The following is a 21,466-nucleotide window of genomic DNA, read 5'->3' on the forward strand; positions in this document are numbered from 1 at the left end:
AGGGCCAGCATGTCAGCGCTAGCCTGCCTGGCCCGAAGGTGACGGGTTTAGACAGGGAGCTTTCAGTCGCTGGCCGCAGGGATTCAGGGGGTCGGGAAACGTCCCCAATGGGGTGCGTGTTCTACCGAGCAAGCGGCAGGGAAAGGACTGGATGGATGAACAGGCCGGGAAGCGAGCGAGCGCGCTGTGGCTTTCCCACTTCCCCCGGAATCCACCGTGCGCACTGCCAGCTGGCCGGCAAGGGGAGTGAAGTCCGGGTCCCCAAACTTGGTTATGCATCGAAGTCCCCCTCGGGTGGGGGTGGGGGTGTGTAGGGAACCTGAGCATTGCAGGCCCTGCCCGCAAAGGCCTGACCCCACCTGGGCAGTGTGCGGGTGTGCTCGGATCCAGGAATCCGGCCCATGTGCCGCGCGGCACCACAGTCTGCAGCCTCCCGGGGTCAGAGGGGGCCAGAGGAGCAAGTCCCGCACTGCTTGGACGGGGGTCGCTGGGGAGGGCCACACCCCCACACACCCCACCCCCACCTCCCGCCCCCTGGGTCTGGAGGCTGGTCCGGCTGGGGAGGGGCTGTCGCAGCGATCCCCGTGATCCCCGTGCTCCCCACCCGTGCAGTCGGTCTGACTGTCTCCCGCTTCCGTGCCAGCCTGGGGCGGGGCCCTCTCCATCTGGCAGGACGTGTGGGCTTCGCGGGACCCCGTCACCAGCTCCGCACCCCTCTGATCAGTGCTGTCCCCCAACCAGGGCTTCTCAAGCCCTCTTCCCTAGCTGTCAGCCCCGCCTTTCCCATACAGCGTGCTTCCTGTCTCACCAAATCAACCTGCCCTTGAACATCAGGAGCCCGTCAAGTGCACTGTGTTCCGCACTGGACATACATTATTTTGCCTACTCAACAATCCATGAGGCAGTTACTTTAAATTTTAAAATGTTTTAAAATGAGGGCATTCGGCTGCCTCAGTGGGTTAAGCATCTGCCTTTGGCTCAGATCATGATCCCAGGGTCCTGGGATGAGTCCCCTGCAGGGCTCCCTGCTCAGTGGGGGGCCTACTTCTCTCAGCCTCTGCCTCTCTCTCTCCCTGTCTCTCCTGAATAAGTATAATCTTTAAAGAAAAAAAAATTTTTTTTAATGATCATGCAGTGAGTTTTTCTTCCGTTTTCCAGTTCTACAAATTTTAGCACGTGTACAGATTCACGGAACCCCTGCAGAACGGCCCAACTTTTCCGGGACTGCTGCACCATTTTCTATTCCCACCAGCGACGGTTTCTTGGTACACGGGGAGGGATAATTTTACATGGCTAAGGGATGCCCAGAGAGCTGGTAAGTTGTTCCTGGGTGCATCTGTGAGGGTGGCTGCCGAGGGACTCGCATTCAAACAGACTGAGTCAAGAAGACCTGCCCTTGCCAGTGTGAACAGGCATCAGCTTCAGGGCTGAGGGCCTCAACAGAACAAAGCAGCAGAGAACAGGTGCCTCTCTCCTCCCTCCATCTCAACCCTCCTCTGCCCTCTGGCACCGGGGTTGTCCTGGCTTCTCAGACCTTCAGACTCTGGGAGTTACACCGGCCCTCTGGACTCAGACTGAATTATACCATGAGCCTTCCTGGTTCTAGAGCTTGTAAGTGGGATATCATGGCGCAGGAGCTAATTCCCACAAGTCCCCCCTCTTCTGTATCACTCTATATCCTATCATTTCTGCTTTTCTGGAGAACCCTAACTACTGACACCCAAAGCATAAGGAACCAAAAGATAAATGGACAAAACTGGACACCACCAAAATTAAAAATTTCTGGCTTCAAAGGACACCATTAAGAAAGTCAAAGGACGGGCGCCTGGGTGGCTCAGTGAGTTAAGCCTCTGCCTTCAGCTCAGGGTCCTGGGATCCAGCCCCGCATCAAGCTCTCTGCTTAGCAGAGAGCCTGCTTCCCCCCAACCCTACCGACTTGTGATCTCTCTCAGTCAAATAAATAAATACAATCTTTTTTTAAAAAGTCAAAGGAGAACCTATAGAATGGCAGAAAATTTTTGTAAATCAGGCATATCTGATAAGGCTTACACCTAAACCGTATCCTACAACTCAATAATAAAAACCCAACCAATTAAAAGATAGGCAAAGGGTCTGAATAGACATTTCTCCCAAAAAAGAACACAAACGGGGGTCATCTGGGTGGCTAGGTTGGTTAAGCAGCTGCCCTTGGCTCAGTTCAGGATTGCAGGGTTCTGGGATCTAGCCCTGCGTCGGGCTCCCCACTCAGAAGGGAGTCTGCTTCTTCCTCGCCATCCGCCGCTTGCCCGCACACACGTGGGGCTCTCTTTCATATAAATGAAATCCACGGGGAAAAAAGATACTACAAGCAAGGGGAAAGATGCTAGCCGTCAGAGAAATGCAAATCAAACCAGAATGAGAGCACTTCGCGCCCAAGTAGAACCACTATATAATAAGGATAGTGGCAAGGGCCGTGGAGGATACAGAAAAATCAGGAGCCCATAACTAACTGCTGGTGGGCATGTAACGTGGGACAACCACTTGGGAAGAGTGTCTGGCATTCTCTCAAAAGGTTAAATAAAGCATTTGACCCAGAAATTCCTATCCTGAGTCTATACCCAAGAGAAATAAAAACACACAACCGGACAAAAACCGGTACACGACGTTCATCGCACATCATTCTTAATGGCCCAAACGTGGCAACAGCCCCAAATGGCCCCCAGCGGAGGAGAGAATGAACAGGCTGGCAAATGGATACAATGGAGGGTTGTTCAGCCGTTAACAAGGATGGAGTGTAGATTCACATGGCAACGCACATGAATGAAGCTTGACATTGTCATGAGAAGCCAAAGAAGCCAGACACAACAGGCCTCCTATTGTGCCATGGCGATCCCATTCACGGGAAATGTCTAGAATAGACAAATCCAGAGAGATGGACAGTGGATGGGTAGTTGCCAGGGGCTGAGGGATTTTGGTGGGGAGGGGGGAGTGACAGCCAAAGGGTATGGAGTCTCTTTGGGGTGATGAAAATGTTCTCAAATTGATTCTGGTGATCCTGGAGAGCTCTGAATACTAAAAACCACTGAACTGTACACTTCCAATGGGTAAACTGTGCAGTGAATGGATGATAATACAGTGGGTATTTAAAAACACAAACACGGGGCGTCTGGGCGGCTCAGCGGGTTAAGCGTCTGCCTTCAGCTCGGGTCAGGATTGGGGGTCCTGGGGTGGATCCCCGTTTCTCCCTCTGCCTGCTGCTCCCCCTGCTTGTGCTTGACGTCAAGTAAATAAATCTTTTAAAAAATAATAAAAATAGGGGCGCCTGGGTGGCTCAGGGGGTTAAAAGCCTCTGCCTTCGGCTCAGGTCATGATTCCAGGGTCCTGGGATTGAGCCCCGTAACGGGCTGTCTGCTCAGCGGGGAGCCTGCTTCCTCTTCTCTCTCTCTCTGCCTGCCTCTCTGCCTGCTTGTGATCTCTGTCGAATAAATAAATAAAGTCTTTTTTAAAAAATAATAAAAAAATATAAGTAAATAAACACACACACAAATAAACCCAAGCCATCAAGCAATTAAGGGAGCGTAAGGCACACAGAGCCTTTGCCAAGGGGTGAGCCTCGGTAGAGCAGCGGGGATCCACACTGAGGTGAACCCTGGCCCCTGAATGTCTACACAGGCTGCTTTTCTTTTTTCTTTTTTCAGATTTTATTTATTTGAGAGAGCGAGCCTGAGCAGGGAGAGGAGCAGAGGGAGATAATCTCACGCAGACTCCATGCCAAGGGTAGCGCCCAGTGCACGATGCTGAGATGATGGGCTGAGCCGAAATCAAAAGCTGGTGGCTTAAGCCCAGAGTCCCCGGGGCGCCCCTCGTGCTGCTGCTCAGGAGAGGCTGCTTATGAGGGTCAGATGGGGCTTGACATGAAAAGATTCATGCCATCAGGTACCCTTGTGTATTAAAGGCAGCCAAATTTTCCTTTTTTTTTTTTTTTTTAATGCAGCCAGATTTTCTATCAGGATTTCAAGTGTATTAAGGATCCAGGATTTTGTAGAAGAGCCCCTCACATCTGATGATCTGATTTCCAGAACACAGATTCCTTCCTAGATCGCAGTGCCCCCGCTCATCCTGGAAGGCGGCCAGCACCTTCCTCCTCACATTGCTGGGGAGAGGGAGAAGATGAAGCCCGGGCTGGGGGCTCCAAACGCCTTTGGGCCTCACGGCACCACGTACTGTGCGCCTGGGGGGCTCCTCGCTGTCCCTCCTTCCTTCCTCCTTTCCTGAGGAAAGGGAATAGAGACGGGGACAAGAAAAGGAGTTACTGTCACAGAATTGTGATGATTGAATTAAGTGACATAAAGTACTTAGAACAATGCCTGACACATACTAAGTGTTCAGTGGATGTTGTCTCTTGCTACTTTTTTTTTTAAGATTTATTTACTTTATTTTATTTATTTTTTTTGTTTTTTAAAGATTTTACTTATTTATTTGACAGAGATCCCACGTAGGCAGAGAGGCAAGCAGAGAGAGAGAGAGAGAGAGGAGGAAGCAGGCTCCCTGCTGAGCAGAGAGCCCGATGCAGGACTCGATCCCAGGACCCTGAGATCACGACCTGAGCCGAAGGCAGCAGCTTAATCCACTGAGCCACCCAGGCGCCCAAAGATTTATTTATTTTAGAGACGGCAGGGGCCAAGGGACAGCAAGAGAGGATCTCCAGCAGACATCCCACTGAGCACTGAGCCCTTCAAGGGGCTCGATCTCACGCCCCTGAGATCATGAACTGAGCCAAAATCAAGAATCAGTCGCTCAAGCAACTGAGCCACCTAGGTGCCCCTATTTTCACTTTCTTAATATTTACTATTTTCTTTTTAATTTTTTTTAAAAAGATTTTATTTTTATTGTTTTGACAGAGATCACAAGGAGGCAGAGAGAAAGGGGGAAGCAGGCTCCCCACTGAGCAGAGAGCCCGATGTGGGGCTCAACCCCAGGATTCTGGGATCATGACCTGAGACAAAGGCAGAGGGTTAACCCACTGAGGCACCCAGGCACCCCAATATTTACTGTTTTCTGATTAAGAAAGCAATGCTTATTTGTGGTAGAAACGTGTGAAAATGTCGAGTTCACCAACACAGGGAGGGAGTCAGATACATGACCCAACAACGAGTAAGCACAGGAGTACACACAAGACACAGAGGTGGCTCGTGGGCAATGAACTTGAGGGGTGGAGGGTGTGGGGAGGGACAGGCACAATCCCTGGAAAGGCTCCACAGAGAAGGTGAAGCTCTTGAGGTTTGCAAAGGTGCACAGGGGTGCAAAGGGGTTTGTTAGGTGGGTGAGGAGGGGTGGGCCCTCACTATAGGACTCAGGAGCTCGAATTTTCTTCTTTGAAGGGACAAGCCACTGAAGGAGTGACAAGACAGGTGCAGAGCTCTAGGAAGACGGAGAGAAAATAAACAGAACAATCCATGAGGAAACTATTTATATAACCCAGGGGAGAAGAAAGAAGGGCCTGTACTCTAGGCTTAGCGGCGATGGAAGCTAGACCACCAGAGGTTGTAGAATCGTAAGGGACAAGGCAAGGAGGTCGCCTGGGTGAGGTTCTCTCCACACACGCCTCCCCACCTCACACGGGAGCCGTCCGGGCCGGGGGTGCAGCCTCCCGCCAACTAGAGCAACGCAGGGTCTTCCAGTCTCTGAGCTCACGGTCATGTCTCATCTGGCAAATTCAATGGTTTCTTCGTCTGTAAGATGGGGTACCCCACACAGGGTTGTGAGGATTACAGGATTTAACATCAGAAAACCACTTGGAAGAGGGCCAGGCAGGGGACATGCCATGTGTCGGCTACTATTGCTACCACCACTTGGAAATCCCACCTCCCCCAGGACCTCAACTCTGATGAAACCCTCCCTGCGACAATAATCTCTCTCCACTCACGGCCCACCGCGCCTGCCCAGGACTTGACGCCGGTCAGCTGCAGGACGACAGTAACCAAAGAAAACTCGGGCCGTCTGACCCGGAGTTTACAGCAATTCTGAGAGGGGGCAGTTTATGGTAAAGATGTATCTGGTTTGTGAAAACACCTGAACTTGAAACTTTCAGAGGTCCAAGTACGAATGCCCAGCCGTCTGCCGGAGACCCAAGGCTGGAACCTGGGACAGGTTAGGAGCACAGGAACAGATTCAAAACTTATTTGTACAGATAAGAGTTGAGACCACAGGAGTAAGTGGTTCTACGGGTAACAGTAAAGGAAGAGACAAACGGGTATCATAACCCAGCATTAAGAAATACTCGGGGACTGGGGCGCCTGGGTGGCTCGGTGGGTTAAGCCACTGCCTTCGGCTCAGGTCATGATCTCAGGGTCCTGGGATCGAGCCCCGCATGGGGCTCTCTGCTCTGCAGGGAGCCTGCTTCCCTCTCTCTCTGCCTGCCTCTCCATCTACTTGTGATTTCTGTCAAATAAATAAATAAAATCTTAAAAAAAAAAAAAAAAGAAATACTCGGGGACTAAAAAAAAAAGAAAAAAAAAATACTCAGGGACTGAGAGGAAGAATCATAATGGGAGACAGGAATAATCAGGAAAACCAGATGAATAAAATGCTCTGGCAGCTTCAAAGAGATGTAAAAAATAAATACTACTTTCATACAGCGGTTGAGATCATTCCCAGGTCTCATGGAGATGCTCTGAAGAAGCACGAGGGACCAGCGTGCGGGCAGAGAAGTGGCTGGTTCTTGTCTACGCTAACTGTTCATGGCCTAGCAGTTTGACCTGTGCGGGGGTCTTCCCTAGACCTCCACAGTCTCAATCTCCACGGCAGTGGCCATGCTCAGTGCCTCCCCCAACTCCAAAAAACGATCCTGCCCGGAGCCTCTTCTCTAAAACATACAATATTTTACAAGACCCTGCTCCTCTCCTTCCAGAAATATTTTCTGTTCCATTACTGGTTCTTCCTTTTCAGTGGACGTTTTTAGGCTCTAACCTCAGAAATTAGCTGACAGGTCTGATTTGGGGGTTCAGAAACCTGCATGACTGACAAGCAGCCTAGTGATTGTAAACAGGGATAGTCCACGGCCGAATCTCAAAGAAGAGCCAAAAGAGTGGGGGGTTTCATTACAGCTTTAAGAAATCAAAAACATATTGGGAGGTCGATCACAACATATGCTCCAAGGTCTTCAGACGGCAGTTCCAGACAGTTCCCCAACTTCTCCGTAACACCTTCCTCTCCGCCTTCTCCATGAATGACTTCCTCTCGCCCACAGCTGGAACAAGAAATCTACATATGCCCCCTGCGACCCAAAACCCAAGTACACGCTGGTAAGGCCCCCCCCCCGCCCACCCAGTAACTCCTTTCTAGTTTGGGTTGCTGGTCCTAAGTATCGTACCACACAGAATGACAAGCCACACACAAAATCCAACATGTGGGTACGAGCTGGGAGCAAATGTGTGCGTGACTGAGTCTGTGGCGGTACCTAAAATAGGACAGGAGTCTTGACAGCCAGAGGTCGTATGTGTGTGAAAGAAAAACAGTTTAAAAAAAAAAAAAAAACTTACGAGTAAATTTTAAAGATTCCAGTTATACTCACGATTTCCTATTTTAATTCAAATAAATTTGGCTCCTGCATAGAAACACACTCAATCTCTCCTTCTAGAAAACTATTCTGTTTAATAGTGCACTTCGTTTATGCTACAGGATGAGCAGGATTGGGAAAACAGAACGAAAGATCATCCCTTCAGCTGGGCACCCTCGGAAGCTCCAGCCTAACCCAGCAAGGAGCCTGGTGGCCAGGTCAGGCCAGAGACTCCCCTTCTCTGGGCGTTGCGCTTCCTTTGCTGCCGAAGTCAAGAGATGGGGTCACGGGAGGTCCGGCTGCTGGGGCCCGATGTCACAGGTCATAGGTGACGGAGGGCAGGGCAAGCTGGCTGAGTGAGCTCCTTGAAAGCGTTCTAGTCTTAGCAACTGGGGGTTTGGATTAAATCACTTTTCAGCACAGGAGCGGGGAGAGGAACAGCGAGAGAGGACAGAAGCAGGCCAACGCTGAATGCTTTCGATCCTTCCCCTGTGAGACTTTCTTCATCAGATGGATTTCCCAATCAGACCCGTCACAGCGGAGGACAGGAGCTCTCCCAACAAAACCGCCTCGCTGCTCTTGGAAACGGGCCTGCTGCTCCAAGAGCCCCCCAAAATACAGTTATCCCAGAAAACCTCATGGAACAGCCCCCCAATAAAATAACAAATCCCTCAGCACCAAATTTCCATTAATTGACAAAATCATGGAACAAAAAAAGTAACAACAAATAGCAAAGGTTCCTTACCAGAACCTAAAGCTGGATTAGGGACAGTGGCTTTGAAAGACAGCCTCTGTGTCCCCTTGTTAGCAGACAGCAGGACCCGGAACATTCTTTCCAGTGCCTTCGGTGCCGACTACATGGACTCCAACCAGAGGAGTCCTTGGAATTTTCTTCCTACTGTGCTTCCACTCCCCACCTCGGAAGGAAAGGCTCCTGTGGTGTGAGAGAAACGGGCTAGTGCAAACTCCCTTCCAAAATGGAAGGTGACCGGTCCCAGAGCTTCCCTGGCCTTCCTAGCACTCAACCTGCCGCTCGCTTCCGGGTGTCACTCCTGGGGGAAAGTGACCAGGTAGCTCGTCACGAGGGTGTGCCGGGATGATCTTCCCCCCATCTGCCCCGTTCTCTAAAGCGAAAGGTCTGAGCCGGAAGGGACACGTTCTAAGATGTTCATCCTTATGTAGTAAGGCAGGAGCTTGTTAGACTCAGAGGAAGTGAGGAAAACAGGTGCGCGGCTCTCTCTCAGGTAGACTCTCTGATGCTGAGCTCGCCAGCGACTCTGAGAGAACTTTTGCTCATTCCCATTACATTCAAAGGCTTCTCTCCAGTGTGAATTCTCTGATGGCGGACCAGAGCTGAGCTGTACCGAAAGGCTTTCCCACACTCACTACATTCATAGGGATTCTCCCCCGTGTGGATTCTTTGATGCTGAATAAGGCCTGAACTGTAGGTAAACTTTCCTCCGCATTCCATACATTCATAGGGCTTCTCTCCAGTGTGGATTCTCTGGTGCTGATAGAGGTGCGAGCTCTGGCTGAAGGCCTTCCCGCACTCGTGACATTCATAGGGCTTCTCTCCAGTGTGGATTCTCTGGTGATGGATGAGGGTAGAGCTCCGACTGAAGGCCTTCCCGCACTCGTTACAGGCGTATGGTTTCTCTCCAGTGTGGATTCTCTGGTGATGAGTAAGGGTAGAGCTCCAGCTAAAGGTCTTCCCGCATTCGCTACATTCGTAGGGCTTCTCCCCGGTGTGGATCCTTCGATGGAGGATGAGCGCAGAGCTGCAGCTGAAGGTCTTCCCACAATCGCTACATTCATACGGCTTCTCTCCGGTGTGGATTCTCTGATGCTGAATGAGGTGCGAGCTCTGGCTGAAGGCCTTCCCGCACTCACTACATTCATAGGGCTTTTCCCCAGTGTGGATTCTCTGATGCTGAATGAGGTCTGAAGTTCGATTAAAGCTCTTGCTACATTCATCGCACTTGTGGGGTCTGTCTCCCACAGGAAGTCTCTGATGCGAAATAAGGTTAGAACTCACAGCGAGGCTGTTCCCAAAATCATTGTATTTCTCACTTCTCTCTCCCACAGGGGTTAGCTTTTCCTCATCCGTCACTTGACCGAAATCTTGTATCTTCCTGGTCAGTCTTTCTCCAGAGGAGCTCCCCAGTTGCCTCTTAAGACCGACTTCTTGGTCATAGGCGTCTTTGAATTTAAGACCCTGAGAAATACCCTTTTGGAATCTTCCCAACAGCACCCCATGTGATCCTGTATCTTCAGAAATTTCTTGATCGTGCTCAGTTCTGGTCTCACCATCTGGCACAATACAAAATACAAACATCACTTGGTCCTTGCGGAAGAAAGGATCGAGACCAGCGGGCAGGATAATGACGACAAGGGTGTTGACAGGGCTAAAAGCACATGCCTCTCATCTGCGTGCAGACCTGCCCGGGCTGGGGCCAGCTGGAGCACACAGAGAGATCAGCGTCGAGGAAATCAGGAAGGAGAAAGGCAAGTAGCAAAATCAAAGTGGAAAGAGCTGGAAGCATGGGGAAGGCTGGAGATGGGAGAAGAGGAAGACAGACCCGGCAGGGGCGGGAACCAGAAACAGAAGAGAACGGACATGCTTGTTTAACGAAGTGGCAAACTCCTCACGGAGGTCAGATGCTGGAAATGCAAGTGCGGAGAGGGTGGCTTCCAGAAGACAGGGGAGAAGAAACATAAGCAAGCGAGCGCAGAAGGGTGATGGGAAATAGTCGCGGAGCAGGAAGAAGCGACAAAGGGGAGGCCACAGAGACTGCCACAGCCCCACTTGAAAAGAACAACATCCAGCAAGCCACACACTCCAAATCCACGGAAACAGGCAAAAGACGGAGCTCAGTCCGCCTCTGGGCCCGAGTCCTCAAAGGCTGGGCTAAGATGTGAGGATCATAAACCGTCTTCTTGTCTGACTTCCTTATTTTCACTGCTTTAGGGTTTTCAAAGGGCGCTCTGAGCAGAGGAGGATGGAAAAGGCTCTGAATTATTATACATGAAGAAATTACAAGGCAAAAAAGCAGCAGATTTGGAGCTGGAAGACCAGGGCTCGAGGCCTGCTACTTGCTAGCACCACCCGTGCAGCACTGAGGACCTCTGACTTCTCTTTCCTCACAAGCAGAACACTAGCGACCTCCGTTACTGCGTTATTGGGAGGTTTCCATGAGACAACGTAGAGGAAAGCTCTTTATAAACTGCCAATTACTCTACAAGCAGGAGTTACTATTGGTATTGTCGTCAGAATCTCCTGAGACTACGTCAATCCTCGGCTGATCATTTTGTGACTCAAGTGTCCCTAGCCCACAAGGAAACAAAGAAATGCCAAGGGAGTTTGACTGAGAAAGCGTTAACTCCTTACCCAGCGAGAACACATTCCCGTAATTCTCCAGCATCACATCCCTATAGAGGTCCCTCTGAGCAGGCTCCAAACGTTTCCACTCCTTCCGGATAAAGTACACAGCTACGTCCTCAAACGTCACCAACTCCTGTAACAACACGGTCTCGCATGCAATTTCAGGGTAAGGGACAGGACCAGCAGCACCAAAAATGATTGGGGATGGGGAGGAATCAGGAGTATCTAAGAGGGCGGGGAAAGCAGGTTACGGCGGAGGAAGAGGGGTCCGTTATTCAGCAGAAAGGACCATGTTCCCAATGGAGGGAATCACGGTTTGGGGCACAGAGTGGATGTCACGGCACAAATGTTTCCACGAAGACGGAAGGAAAAGAAGGATAAAGGGAACCACAGCTCACCTGGGACTTGGCCTTCAGGAGCGCAGCTGCCAACATCTCATCCCCCAGGCTGTCCTTGTTGGAAAATGCAGGAACTTTCGAGGAAGGAAGAGCTAAAGGGCGAGAAAAGGGTCCACGAGTGAACCCATCTGCTCTGTGGCCTCCCAACCTAGAGACGTCACAGGGTCCTAGGACAACCTAGGACTCACTCCCTCGGGAGGTGAGGTGTCCAAAGCTCTGTGCATCCTGCTCTCAAGCTCCAGGGCCCTTCCTTTCTGTCCGGTCACTGCGCCCTCCCAGAAACCGGCCCAGTCCACCCGCTGGTGAGAAGCACCTTCTTGTTCTTTCTCCCAAGCCTGGCCAGCAACGCAGACAATCCCGCTCCCGTCCCTTCCACCCCTCCCCGCCTCTCTGAACTCGAACTTGTGCACAAAGGTCTCTTAGACCAGAGGAAACCAGCAGCCTCACCCAACCCCGACTGAACACCACAGTGCCCATTCTTTCTCTTTACCCCCAGGTCAAATCTAAACACTACAAATGTTTCCTTTTTTTTTAAAGATTTTATTTATTTATTTGACAGAGATCACAAACAGTCAGGGGAGGCAGGCAGAGAGAGAGGAGGAAGCAGGCTCCCCGCCGAGCAGAGAGCCCGATGCGGGGCTCGAACCCAGAACCCTGGGATCATGACCTGAGCCAAAGGCAGAGGCTTTAACCCACTGAGCCACCCAGGAGCCCCTAAACACTACAAATGTTTCCTGTTTCTGGGCTTGATCACATCTTTTCTTCTATAATTCTTAAATTAACGTATTTGTCCCTGAGAGACTCTAAACCCCTAGAGACACAAGACTGTGTATAATCAACGGGACAAAGAGATCCTTAAATGCTTTCTCCTGATTAGTATACCCCTTCGATGGCAATTGGCTCCAAAGTCAATGGCATAGGCCACGACAGCAGAATACGAATGCTCATTTCATCCTCAAGCCTGTGACCTACAAAGTGATTTCCCAAGAGCCTCCCGTAAGAGTCTGCTCCTAGAGAACACAAAGTAGGACTACAGGTCAGTTGCTGCCACGCGCCTGGAATTCTGTGACTGCGTCACGGTTTTCTTAATCCTGCACGAGGTCCCAACGGCCCTTCACAAATGCCTCGGCTGTCAAGTCCACCAACATCCGTTGTTGGCCTCAGTCAGCTTTCCCACTAGGCTGTAAGCTGGGAAGAACTGTGTCTTAGCCGCACCTGGATTCCAGGGGTTAGCACGGATCCCCGTGAGCAAGACGGGCAGCGTGACTGCTGAATGGCTGAATGCAAGAATAAATGAATCTGTTTCTTACCACTCTCAAGCAGGGCCTGCGGTTCCTGAGACACACAATCGGCCTGAGTTTCCATGAGTAGGGCTAGAAGTTCTGGGCCTCCGGTCTACTGTCTGCAGACTCAGCAGGAAGCACTGCAGAAGTAGAGTCCAAGGTGCAATGATAAAAAAATAAAATTAAAAAACAACAACAACAACAACAAACCCACTTCCCCGGAGCTAGCATTTCAGTTAGTACCCAAGATTATCAAGAGGAATCGCAGCAACCAGGACAGCCTTCCAGATCCTGGTGAGGACTGCCCTTGCTCCCTTTGGTGAGATTCCATGAGCACCACGGAAAGGGCTCCTGTTCCTGAACAATATTCCACCTTTGGCTCCCACAACACACCCAGTGATATTTGTAACAACAAGAAAACATGGAACCCTGGCGACAAGGACACTAACAGAATGAAATACTAACCAGCAACTGAAATTTGGAGGAAAAAATAAAAGGATCAAGTGTAAAAGTATGTACACACAGATGTTGCAAAATGTGTATGTACTGTATAAACTTTTTATTCTTTAAGATTTTATTTACTTATTTATTTATTTGAGAGGGAGAGAGAGAGAGAGAGAGTGAGAGGAGTGGTCAGTGGGAGAAGGAGACTCCCTCCTGAGCAAGGAAGCCCGACGTGGGACTCGATCTCAGGACTCCAGGATCATGACCTGAGCCAAAGGCAGTCGCCCAATCACTGAGTCACCCAGGTGCCCTGTACTGTATAAACTGTTAAGAATGTTTGTGGTAGAGGCACCTGGGTGGTTCAGTGGATTAAGGCCTCTGCCTTCGGCCCAAGTCATGATCTCAGGGTGCTGGGATTAAGCCCCGCATCAGGTTCTCTGCTCGTCGGGGAGCCTGCTTCTCCCTCTCTGCCTACTTGTGATCTCTCTGTGTCAAATAAATAAATAATATCTTAAAAAATTTTTTTTTATTTTTAAGTAAATGTGGGGCTTCAACTCAGGATCCTGAGATCAGACCTAAGATCAAGAGTCAGAGGCTTAACCGACTGAGACACCCAGGTGCTTCTGTTTACAGATTTTTTTAAACTAACCTCATAAACAGTAGAGCCAACAGAAAAAAAAAAATTTACTTTATTAGGTTATTAGCTGTTGTATTACACTGAGGGTGTACAACACTTTGAAGAAAAGGGGTCACAAAACAGCACCCAAATAAAAAAAGAGATCAGTGAAACTTCATGAGTTCTCCGTCTCTCATTTAAAAAACCCTGGGGAGGGCGCCTTGGTGGCTCAGTGGACAGGGCCTCTGCCTTAGGCTCAGGTCATGATATCAGGGTCCTGGGATCCAGCCCTGCACCAGGCTCCCTGCTCAGCAGGCGCCTGCTTCACACCTCCCCAGCCCTCCCCCCCGCCACCCTTCTCTGCCTGCCTCTCTGCCTACTTGTGATCTCTGTCAAATAAATCAATAAAATCTTTAAATAAATAAATAACCCTGGGGATATAAGAGTTGACACCCAGAACTAGGGCAAATAGCTCCAATCTATTAATTATATTAGAGAAATGCTTCCTGCCCTTTCTGAGACAGCTGTCTGCTTCCAGTCTCAGCCGAAGGCAGGATGTTGCTGGGGGATGGGGCCCCTCTGTGGGCCTCAGTGCAGTGTCACCGCAGGGAGCAGCGGGCCTTCTTTCTATCTCCCTTTTCTCTAATACATGTCCTTGGGTAGGAATAGAAGTCCCTGACACAGGAACCAACACTTTAAAAAAAAACAAAAGCACATAAGATTACTTATTGGGGCGCCTGGGTGGCTCAGTGGTTAAAGCCTCTGCCTTCGGCTCAGGTCATGATCCCAAGGTTCTGGGATCAAGCCCCACATTGGGCTCTTTGCTCAGCGGGGAGCCTGCTTCCCCCCTCTCTCTCTGCCTGCCTCCTACCTACTTGTGATTTCTTTCTCTGTCAAATCAATAAAATCTTAAAAAAAAAATTACTTATGACTCCATTTTTATCCCTGCTGATGTCCCCATTCCCCAGATGCTATGACAATCAAGAGAGGTCTGTTCTCTGTGGCTCTACTGAATAAAACAGAACGTGTGAGTATCTAGACAAAGGTTTGGATCTCAGGTAGAACATTCTACTCCATACTCGAATGCTGTGACAAGAATCAACAGGCCAAGAACAGACAAAGCAGCCACCAGAACTTTCTTACACTTGGGCAAGAGAAAAGAAAAGAAAGCCCTGGATTTTGTCTACCTCCCTCTTTATTTGCTCACGTAACAAACCACTGTTGAGTGTCACTACATCGCAAAGCACTACTGAAAGGTACGTGAACCATATCTGCTTTATCATTACAGACAGTTGCATTCACATAAAAGCATAAAAAGGGGAGGGGCCCTGAGAGTCAAGAGTTCACAGACCTCTAGTGTTTGGGCAACAAGGGGGTACAGAATGCCAACCGATGCCTTTATACAGAGAAAGGCACTGAATGAGCCGTGAGCCAGGCCCAGGGGCAATCAAGGTGCCACGAGCGCCCTCCTCCCGGGGTCCCTTCCACTCTGTCTCAGAGCCAGCCATCTTTTGTCCCTATCAACCAACTTTACGATTTCCAGGACTGTTTATAAGCAGACACGTCCAACAAATCAGCTCTCAATCTAAACTCTCTTTAGAAAGGAAACTCAGAGGCTCTGACTCCAGAGGGAAAAAGCAAGCCTCCCTCCTCACAGCTGGGTTACCCAAAGCTGGAACTCAAAGGCATATTGTTAAGAACAAGTCCCCAGTGTCTGCATCAGCACACAATGTTTCTCATAGAAAAATCTCCATTGTGCCCCCACAGCTTCAGGTCCAGGCAGGGCCCTACCCTGCCCTGCTCTGCCAACGCCTCTCCCTAAAGCTGCTCCTAGGGACTCACAAAGATGACCTGGCAGTAAGAACAAGTCATGAAAAACTTTACCTGCTGGAATCTTTCCTTCCTTCTTTGGAGTTAGGTCCTAGAAGACCAGAGTAGCAATTATCGGGGATTTGGAAGCCTCTGTGCAAGTTGCTGGGAATTCTAATTTAAGTTGATGGCAGTGCTGTACGATTAAGGGGGGGAAAGAATTAAAAATATTCATGTAAACTTCATTTCTACTCAAATACAAGGAAAAGAAGAGAACATCCATTAATCAACACAATTAAGACACAACTGGTTATCTGTGTTGCAACCCTGGAGAGCTCAAAGGCCACTGAAGGTTCTCCAGGTTAACCTCTCACCCAAGTGAAAGAAATGCCTTCTCAAGTTCTCAATGTTTTGACCCCTAACTTGCAAGAAACTCTCGACTTCAGGACAGAGTCTGGTCTGTTGATGTAAAGCTTCACCACCAGAAAGGTTTTGGGTTGGTAAAGTGATAATCTATCCCCTCCACCTTACAGAGGCCCTGCACCCTACCGTATGAAGCTTCAAGAGTAGAATTTTCTCCTCCCATACAACCGTTCCTCAAACGCCTGCAAACCACATGATGCTCACTGTCCATACTCGTCTCTTCTTGTGGATAAGAACCTTTAGCTCCTCTCATTATTCCATATATTTCGGGTTCATCACCCTGCCTAGCCTCGCCTGGAGCTGATGAATGCCATTCGGAGCGGAAACATCCATCTGCGTTCAATCCCACGTCAGGGATCTAACACAATTGAAAGCGGGAGCCAGACGCGACTTTTATCATTCCCCGTAAGGAACTCGATTGAGCGCCAGCGGGATTATTCCCGGGATCTAAGTTTGCACCGCAAACTCCCCCGCTCCCGCCCCGCATCCCAGACCTAGTTCTAACTGCGAACACTTCGTGAACTCCTACTCAGATCTCAGAGCCGGCGAAGTACAGACTTCTCCTGCCACTGGCGCGAATCACTGTGTTAACACCAAATAAAAGCGTCTGGGAGAATTACCAAGTTAGGGGAGCTGTCATCAGCTGTTCTAAAGACAGCGGCCCGTTTGCAGCCACACTGGAACTTTTATGGGCTCGAGCTGAGCAGTCACAAGTCCAGAACTCGAGCCCCTTTCCTCCCCTCCTAGCAGGGCCCCGTTTGGCAGAGGGAGGTCCCCGGGGAAGCGGAGTCGGGGAGCGGCTGCGGGGGAGGGAGCGGCGCCTCCCGGCATCCTGCTCCGGGCTGGCCTGGGGACCCCGCGGGCCGCAGCGGCGCGGACACCACCCCTTTCCCTGGCGGGCACAGCCTCCGTCTCACCGCGAGCCCCGGGGGCCGCCGGACTCACCCTGGGGGCAGGGACGGGAGATTTGGGGGGCCGGACACGGACCAGGCCCCGTTGGACCCTGTCACAGACCCACACACCGGGACAGAACAAAGAACGGAAGTTCTCTCTATTTCGCTTCCGGGTCGGACCTTTTCACTACCCATCCCATCCCCGCAGCCCCCACGCCCACTTGTTCTCTCTAGGAACTCTGGAGGAGTTCGCCTCTCGGTGATTCGCTAACTCCCGGCCTAGGCCGCGCGGCTCCCGCGCTGACGCCAACGCCCGCCCTGGAGCTCCCGCCCGCAGCCGCGCGCCCCCTGATGGCCGGGCGGGGCGAAGCGCCGCGCCCCTCGGCCTCAGGGCGCAAGTTCGGGCGCCGCAGACCCGAGGCGGCGGGGGCGGCGTGGGTATCCCGCGTGTCGGCGAGGGCAGAGGAAAACGCACCTTGCCAGAGCGGTCGGGGTACCGAGCCCACCCGCAGCCAGCAGGAAGACTTCGAAGTTTTCATCACTAGAAAAAAATTCACCTTTATTTGAAATGTCCAAATAAACCGAGTTTTGTGTTTGTTTCATGTAAAAAATACCCCCTTTAAAATCCGAAGAGAATGTTCCAGCCCATCAGAGAGTTCCCGTGAGGGCAAATCCTATACAAGCGATGAGAGAAAACAAACTCGGGGAAATTGGCAAGAGCCCCCCCCCCCCAGCCAAATGTGTGAAATGCTTGGGGGCGAGAGGGAAAGGCTTCGTGGTTTGTGGTTTGCTCACTTTTTTTTTTTTTTAAGATTTTTAAAGAAATTTATTTTATTTGGCAGAGATCACAGATAGGCAGAGACGCAGGCAGACAGAGGGGGAAGCAGGATTCCTGCCAAGCAGAGCCCGATGCTGCGGTGCTGCGGGTCATGACCTGAGCCAAAGGCAGAGGCTTTAACCCACTGAGCCACCCAGGTTTGCTCACTTTTATGCCCTCCCAGGAGTAGTCCCATAAGTGTCGGAATCAAATCCTTCCAGGGCACGTACGGAATGAAATCTTGTGATACTCTGAGTAACGAGGGCGCTCCTGGTGCCCCTTCCGGCTCTGCCTCCCATTTATTCCGCTTGCACTGTATCCCGTCTTGATGGCGCCGACAGTCCCCTGTGCGAATGCAGCAGCTCTCACTCTCCCGGGACGGCAGTCTAAGCACAGTAATTTAAGTGACCAATTCCGGCAAAATAGGGAAACTGCTAGGAAAGGAGACTTTCCAGAGGTACTGCAGGGCCGCGGGGGGGAAAGGGACCGCCAGGCAGAGGTAACAGCCAGGACAAAGGCCTGGGGGCAGGACAGAGCAATGCACAATCTCTAATACCACTTGAGGGGTGGCCTGAGATGGGTGAGGGCGGGACCCGTGTGCAGTCCCTGCAGACCACAGTGAGAATTTGAGCAAATGCTTGGGATAGCCAAGCCACTCAGTAAACTCCATACCCAACCCCTCTCCACCAAAACACAACACACACACACACACACACACACTCACTCTCTCTCTCTCCCTCTGTCTCTCCCCACCCTGATATTTTATTTGTTTTTAAACTCTCCTCAATTCCTTTTTCTTCCACTTCTACCTCCAGGACAAGAAGAACAGAGACGAGGAAGGAGGCAGTGGAGAGGCAAGAACAGGGCGGAAATGGTCTCCTCAAAGCGGGATGGTTTGTTCTGCAAAAGGTCCCCTAATGACAATCCGAAAGGAACAGCTCTGACGACCCAGCACGTTCGTGCTATCAACTAACTCTCTCACTCTGGGGCTGAGAAGTCAATTTGTAGCTCATGGTTGCTGTTTGCCCCAGAGCCCAGCCAGCTGGGTAATTCCCAGCAAGTTCTCGAAGGCCATGCTCTGAATGGCCTTATTCTTCGGAGTGTCATAAGTCACCTAGGGGAGGCATGAGGCAATCCCCCAAGGTGGGAAAGGGAGTGTTTGAACTTCTGTAAAGCATTTATCTAAAAAAAAAAAGGAAAAAATAAGAATAAAAAAGTAAGCCTACAAAAAGTCAATAGAAGGAAGGGCACTGGTGTCCTCACTGGGGTCTTGTGTCAAAATACAGCTGTTTTCAGACAAGGATATGACCAAAATTCCAGGTAGGGATGGGGGATGGAGAACACAAATATTCTCAGAGTGTCTGTGTAGACAGCTCGTTTTGAGAGAATCAATTGCCAGAGCCTTATATTTTCTATCTATATACCTTTAAAATTGCTCCCTTGGAGAGGGTGCCCTTCACAGCCATCTTCCCTCCTGATGAAGATAGTCCGGTTTCCCACCCCAGATCTGGCTTCTTAGACTACATATATGACAGTCAACTGACAGCTCAGACAGAGAGCACAAGCAGGGGGAGCGGCAGGCAGAGGGAGAAGGGGATTCCTGGTTGAGCGAGGAGCCCAAGGCAGGACTCGATCCCAGGACCTGGGGTCATGACCAGAACCAAAGTCAAATGTTTAGCTGACTGAGCCACCCAGGTGTCCCAGTGTGAGCTCGTTTCAGATTGGTCCCAGTGTCATTCCAATAGAACCTCATTGAATCTGAAAGCCTTTTGGCACAAAATCCTCAGGTTCACTTTTTTCTAAATATAAAATTAGCTATTTCTCTGAGGAACACTGGTGCCACATAGTTGGGGTGGGAGGGGGAAATACAAACATATTGGGGTTCACATTATTTCTGGGCAACTGCTCTTGGACAGAAATAAAAAAAGGTATCTTATTGTAAAGGAATGAGTTACATTGATGCCAGTCCATTTTTGAATTCTTTTGTAGAACTATACTCCTTTATTTTCTATGGGTAAACCTTCATTTAAAAAAAAAAAGCTTAAAAACTTTTAAAAGATTTTATTTATTTATTTGAGAGAGAGAGAGTGAGAGAAGGAGCAGGGAGAGAGGGTAAGCAGATACCCTGCTTTACAGGGAGCCCGACATGGGGCTTGATCCTGGGACTCCAGGACCCGAGCTGAAATCAAACACTTAATCGAGTCAGGTGTTCCCCCCAAAAAACTTTTTTAAAGTAATCTCTACCCCCAACATGGGGCTCAGAATCAAGACCCTGAGATCGAGTCACATGCTCTACTGACTGAGCCAGCCAGATGCCCCCTTCATTTCAAACTAAATAAATATAATGGTTTATTTTTTCTGGCATTTCAAGTAAATAGTTCTCAAAATAACAATACAGTATTCATAGAAATGATACAATTACTGAATAAAGTGTAAAATTTTTAGCCTTTTTTTCCCCATCACTGTCTTTAATGCTGCCCCCTTTATAAAAATTTTATTTCCAGGGGCGCCTGGGTGGCTCAGCGGGTCGAGCATCCAAACTCCTGATTTGCTCTCAGAGTCGTGGGACTGAGCCCTGCGTTGAGTTCTGTGCCGAGGGTAGAGCCTGCTTGTCTTTCTCCCTCTGTTCTCCCCGCTACCCCAGCTCTCCTTCTCTTCAATAAATAAATAAAATCTTTAAAAAAAATTAAAAGGAGATTTTTTTTTTAAAGATTTCATTTGACAGAGAGATCACAAGTACTCAGAGAGGCAGGTAGAGAGAGAGGGGGAAGCAGGCCCTCCGCTGAGCAGAGAGCCCAATGTGGGTCTTGATCCCAGGACCCTGAGATCATGACCTGAGCCGAAGGCAGAGGCTTAACCCACTGAGCCATCCAGGTGCCCCGAGATGTTTTCTTTTTTTTAAAGATTTCATTTATTTGAGAGAGTGAGAGAGTATGAGCTGGGTGGGAGGGGGGTGAGGAGCAGAGGTAGAGGGAGAAGCAGACTCCATGCTGAGCAGGGACCCCAATGGGGGGGTCGATCCCAGGGCCCTGGGATCATGACTTGTCCCGAAGGCAGACACCCAACCAACTGAACCACCCAGGTACCCCCTAAAATGAGATCTTTTCTATTAGCTTGGGATGAATTTAAAGCTTACATGTCTTTAATAAGTTATATATTTTTAAGGTGTATACCATGGTACATTTTGTTGTGTATTTTACAATTTAAAAGGTTGAAAAAAGTGAAATGTGAACATATATTAGCTCTGATATTACTATAAATGTAGTAGTAAGAGTGAAAATTGGTTTATTCATCTAGAATCGTATTTTTGAATCATATACTTGGACTATATGTAAGTCGTGGTAGACAGACTGGACGGGGTGAAATTAAGCCATTACACAGAAATGTGCAAACAGCTATGTGTTATTTCCCATCTCAAGCTAGATCGGACACTTCTGTCTCCTAGCAGCAGGCAGTCTCCACCAGAGAGAATTCTGGAGGCGGTCTGCAAGGAAAGGGCCACTGCTCTGATTTCCAGGCTAGTACTGAGGGGCTATTCTAGATTTTATAGTCACGGTGTATTTCCTGGGATGCACAAAGCTGCCATCTCATCCACAAATATACATTTTACAGGTGTAAGTGAGTCCCCTCAGTTCATCAGATTTTACCACATTTGGGGAGACAAACCGTTGGAAGCACTGCTGCCTTCAGATGCCAGGGGCGGGACTGTAAGATTCACGATGCCCAGCGAAAAATCTGAATTTCAGATAAACACTGAATCATTTTTTGTGTAAGTATGCCCCCAGTATTATGTAGACTCCAAATGTAAGTCTTGTGCATTTGCCTGCATGTGTGTGAAGATGCATATTTGGGTGATATGGGGGG

The 21,466-nt window shown here is 49.8% G+C and overlaps 1 protein-coding gene across 1 annotated transcript; it reads right to left on the reverse strand.

Moving 5' to 3' along the window:
- Window positions 1-7,067: 7,067 nt before the first annotated feature.
- ZNF3 (zinc finger protein 3) lies at window positions 7,068-16,976 on the reverse strand. The gene is made up of 6 exons (XM_013050650.2): window positions 16,838-16,976; window positions 15,545-15,665; window positions 12,628-12,740; window positions 11,318-11,409; window positions 10,926-11,052; window positions 7,068-7,228 (listed from the first exon to the last, which is right to left on the reverse strand). Exons 3-6 carry the CDS (start codon window positions 12,680-12,682, stop codon window positions 7,119-7,121), a joined length of 384 nt encoding a protein of 127 aa, XP_012906104.1. The 5' UTR covers window positions 12,683-12,740; window positions 15,545-15,665; window positions 16,838-16,976; the 3' UTR covers window positions 7,068-7,118.
- Between the last annotated feature and the right edge of the window lie 4,490 nt (window positions 16,977-21,466).

The sequence above is a fragment of the Mustela putorius genome, unplaced genomic scaffold (assembly GCF_011764305.1).
Source record: "Mustela putorius furo isolate JIRA1106 unplaced genomic scaffold, ASM1176430v1.1 tig00000139_pilon_pilon_pilon, whole genome shotgun sequence".
NCBI lineage: Eukaryota > Metazoa > Chordata > Mammalia > Carnivora > Mustelidae > Mustela > Mustela putorius.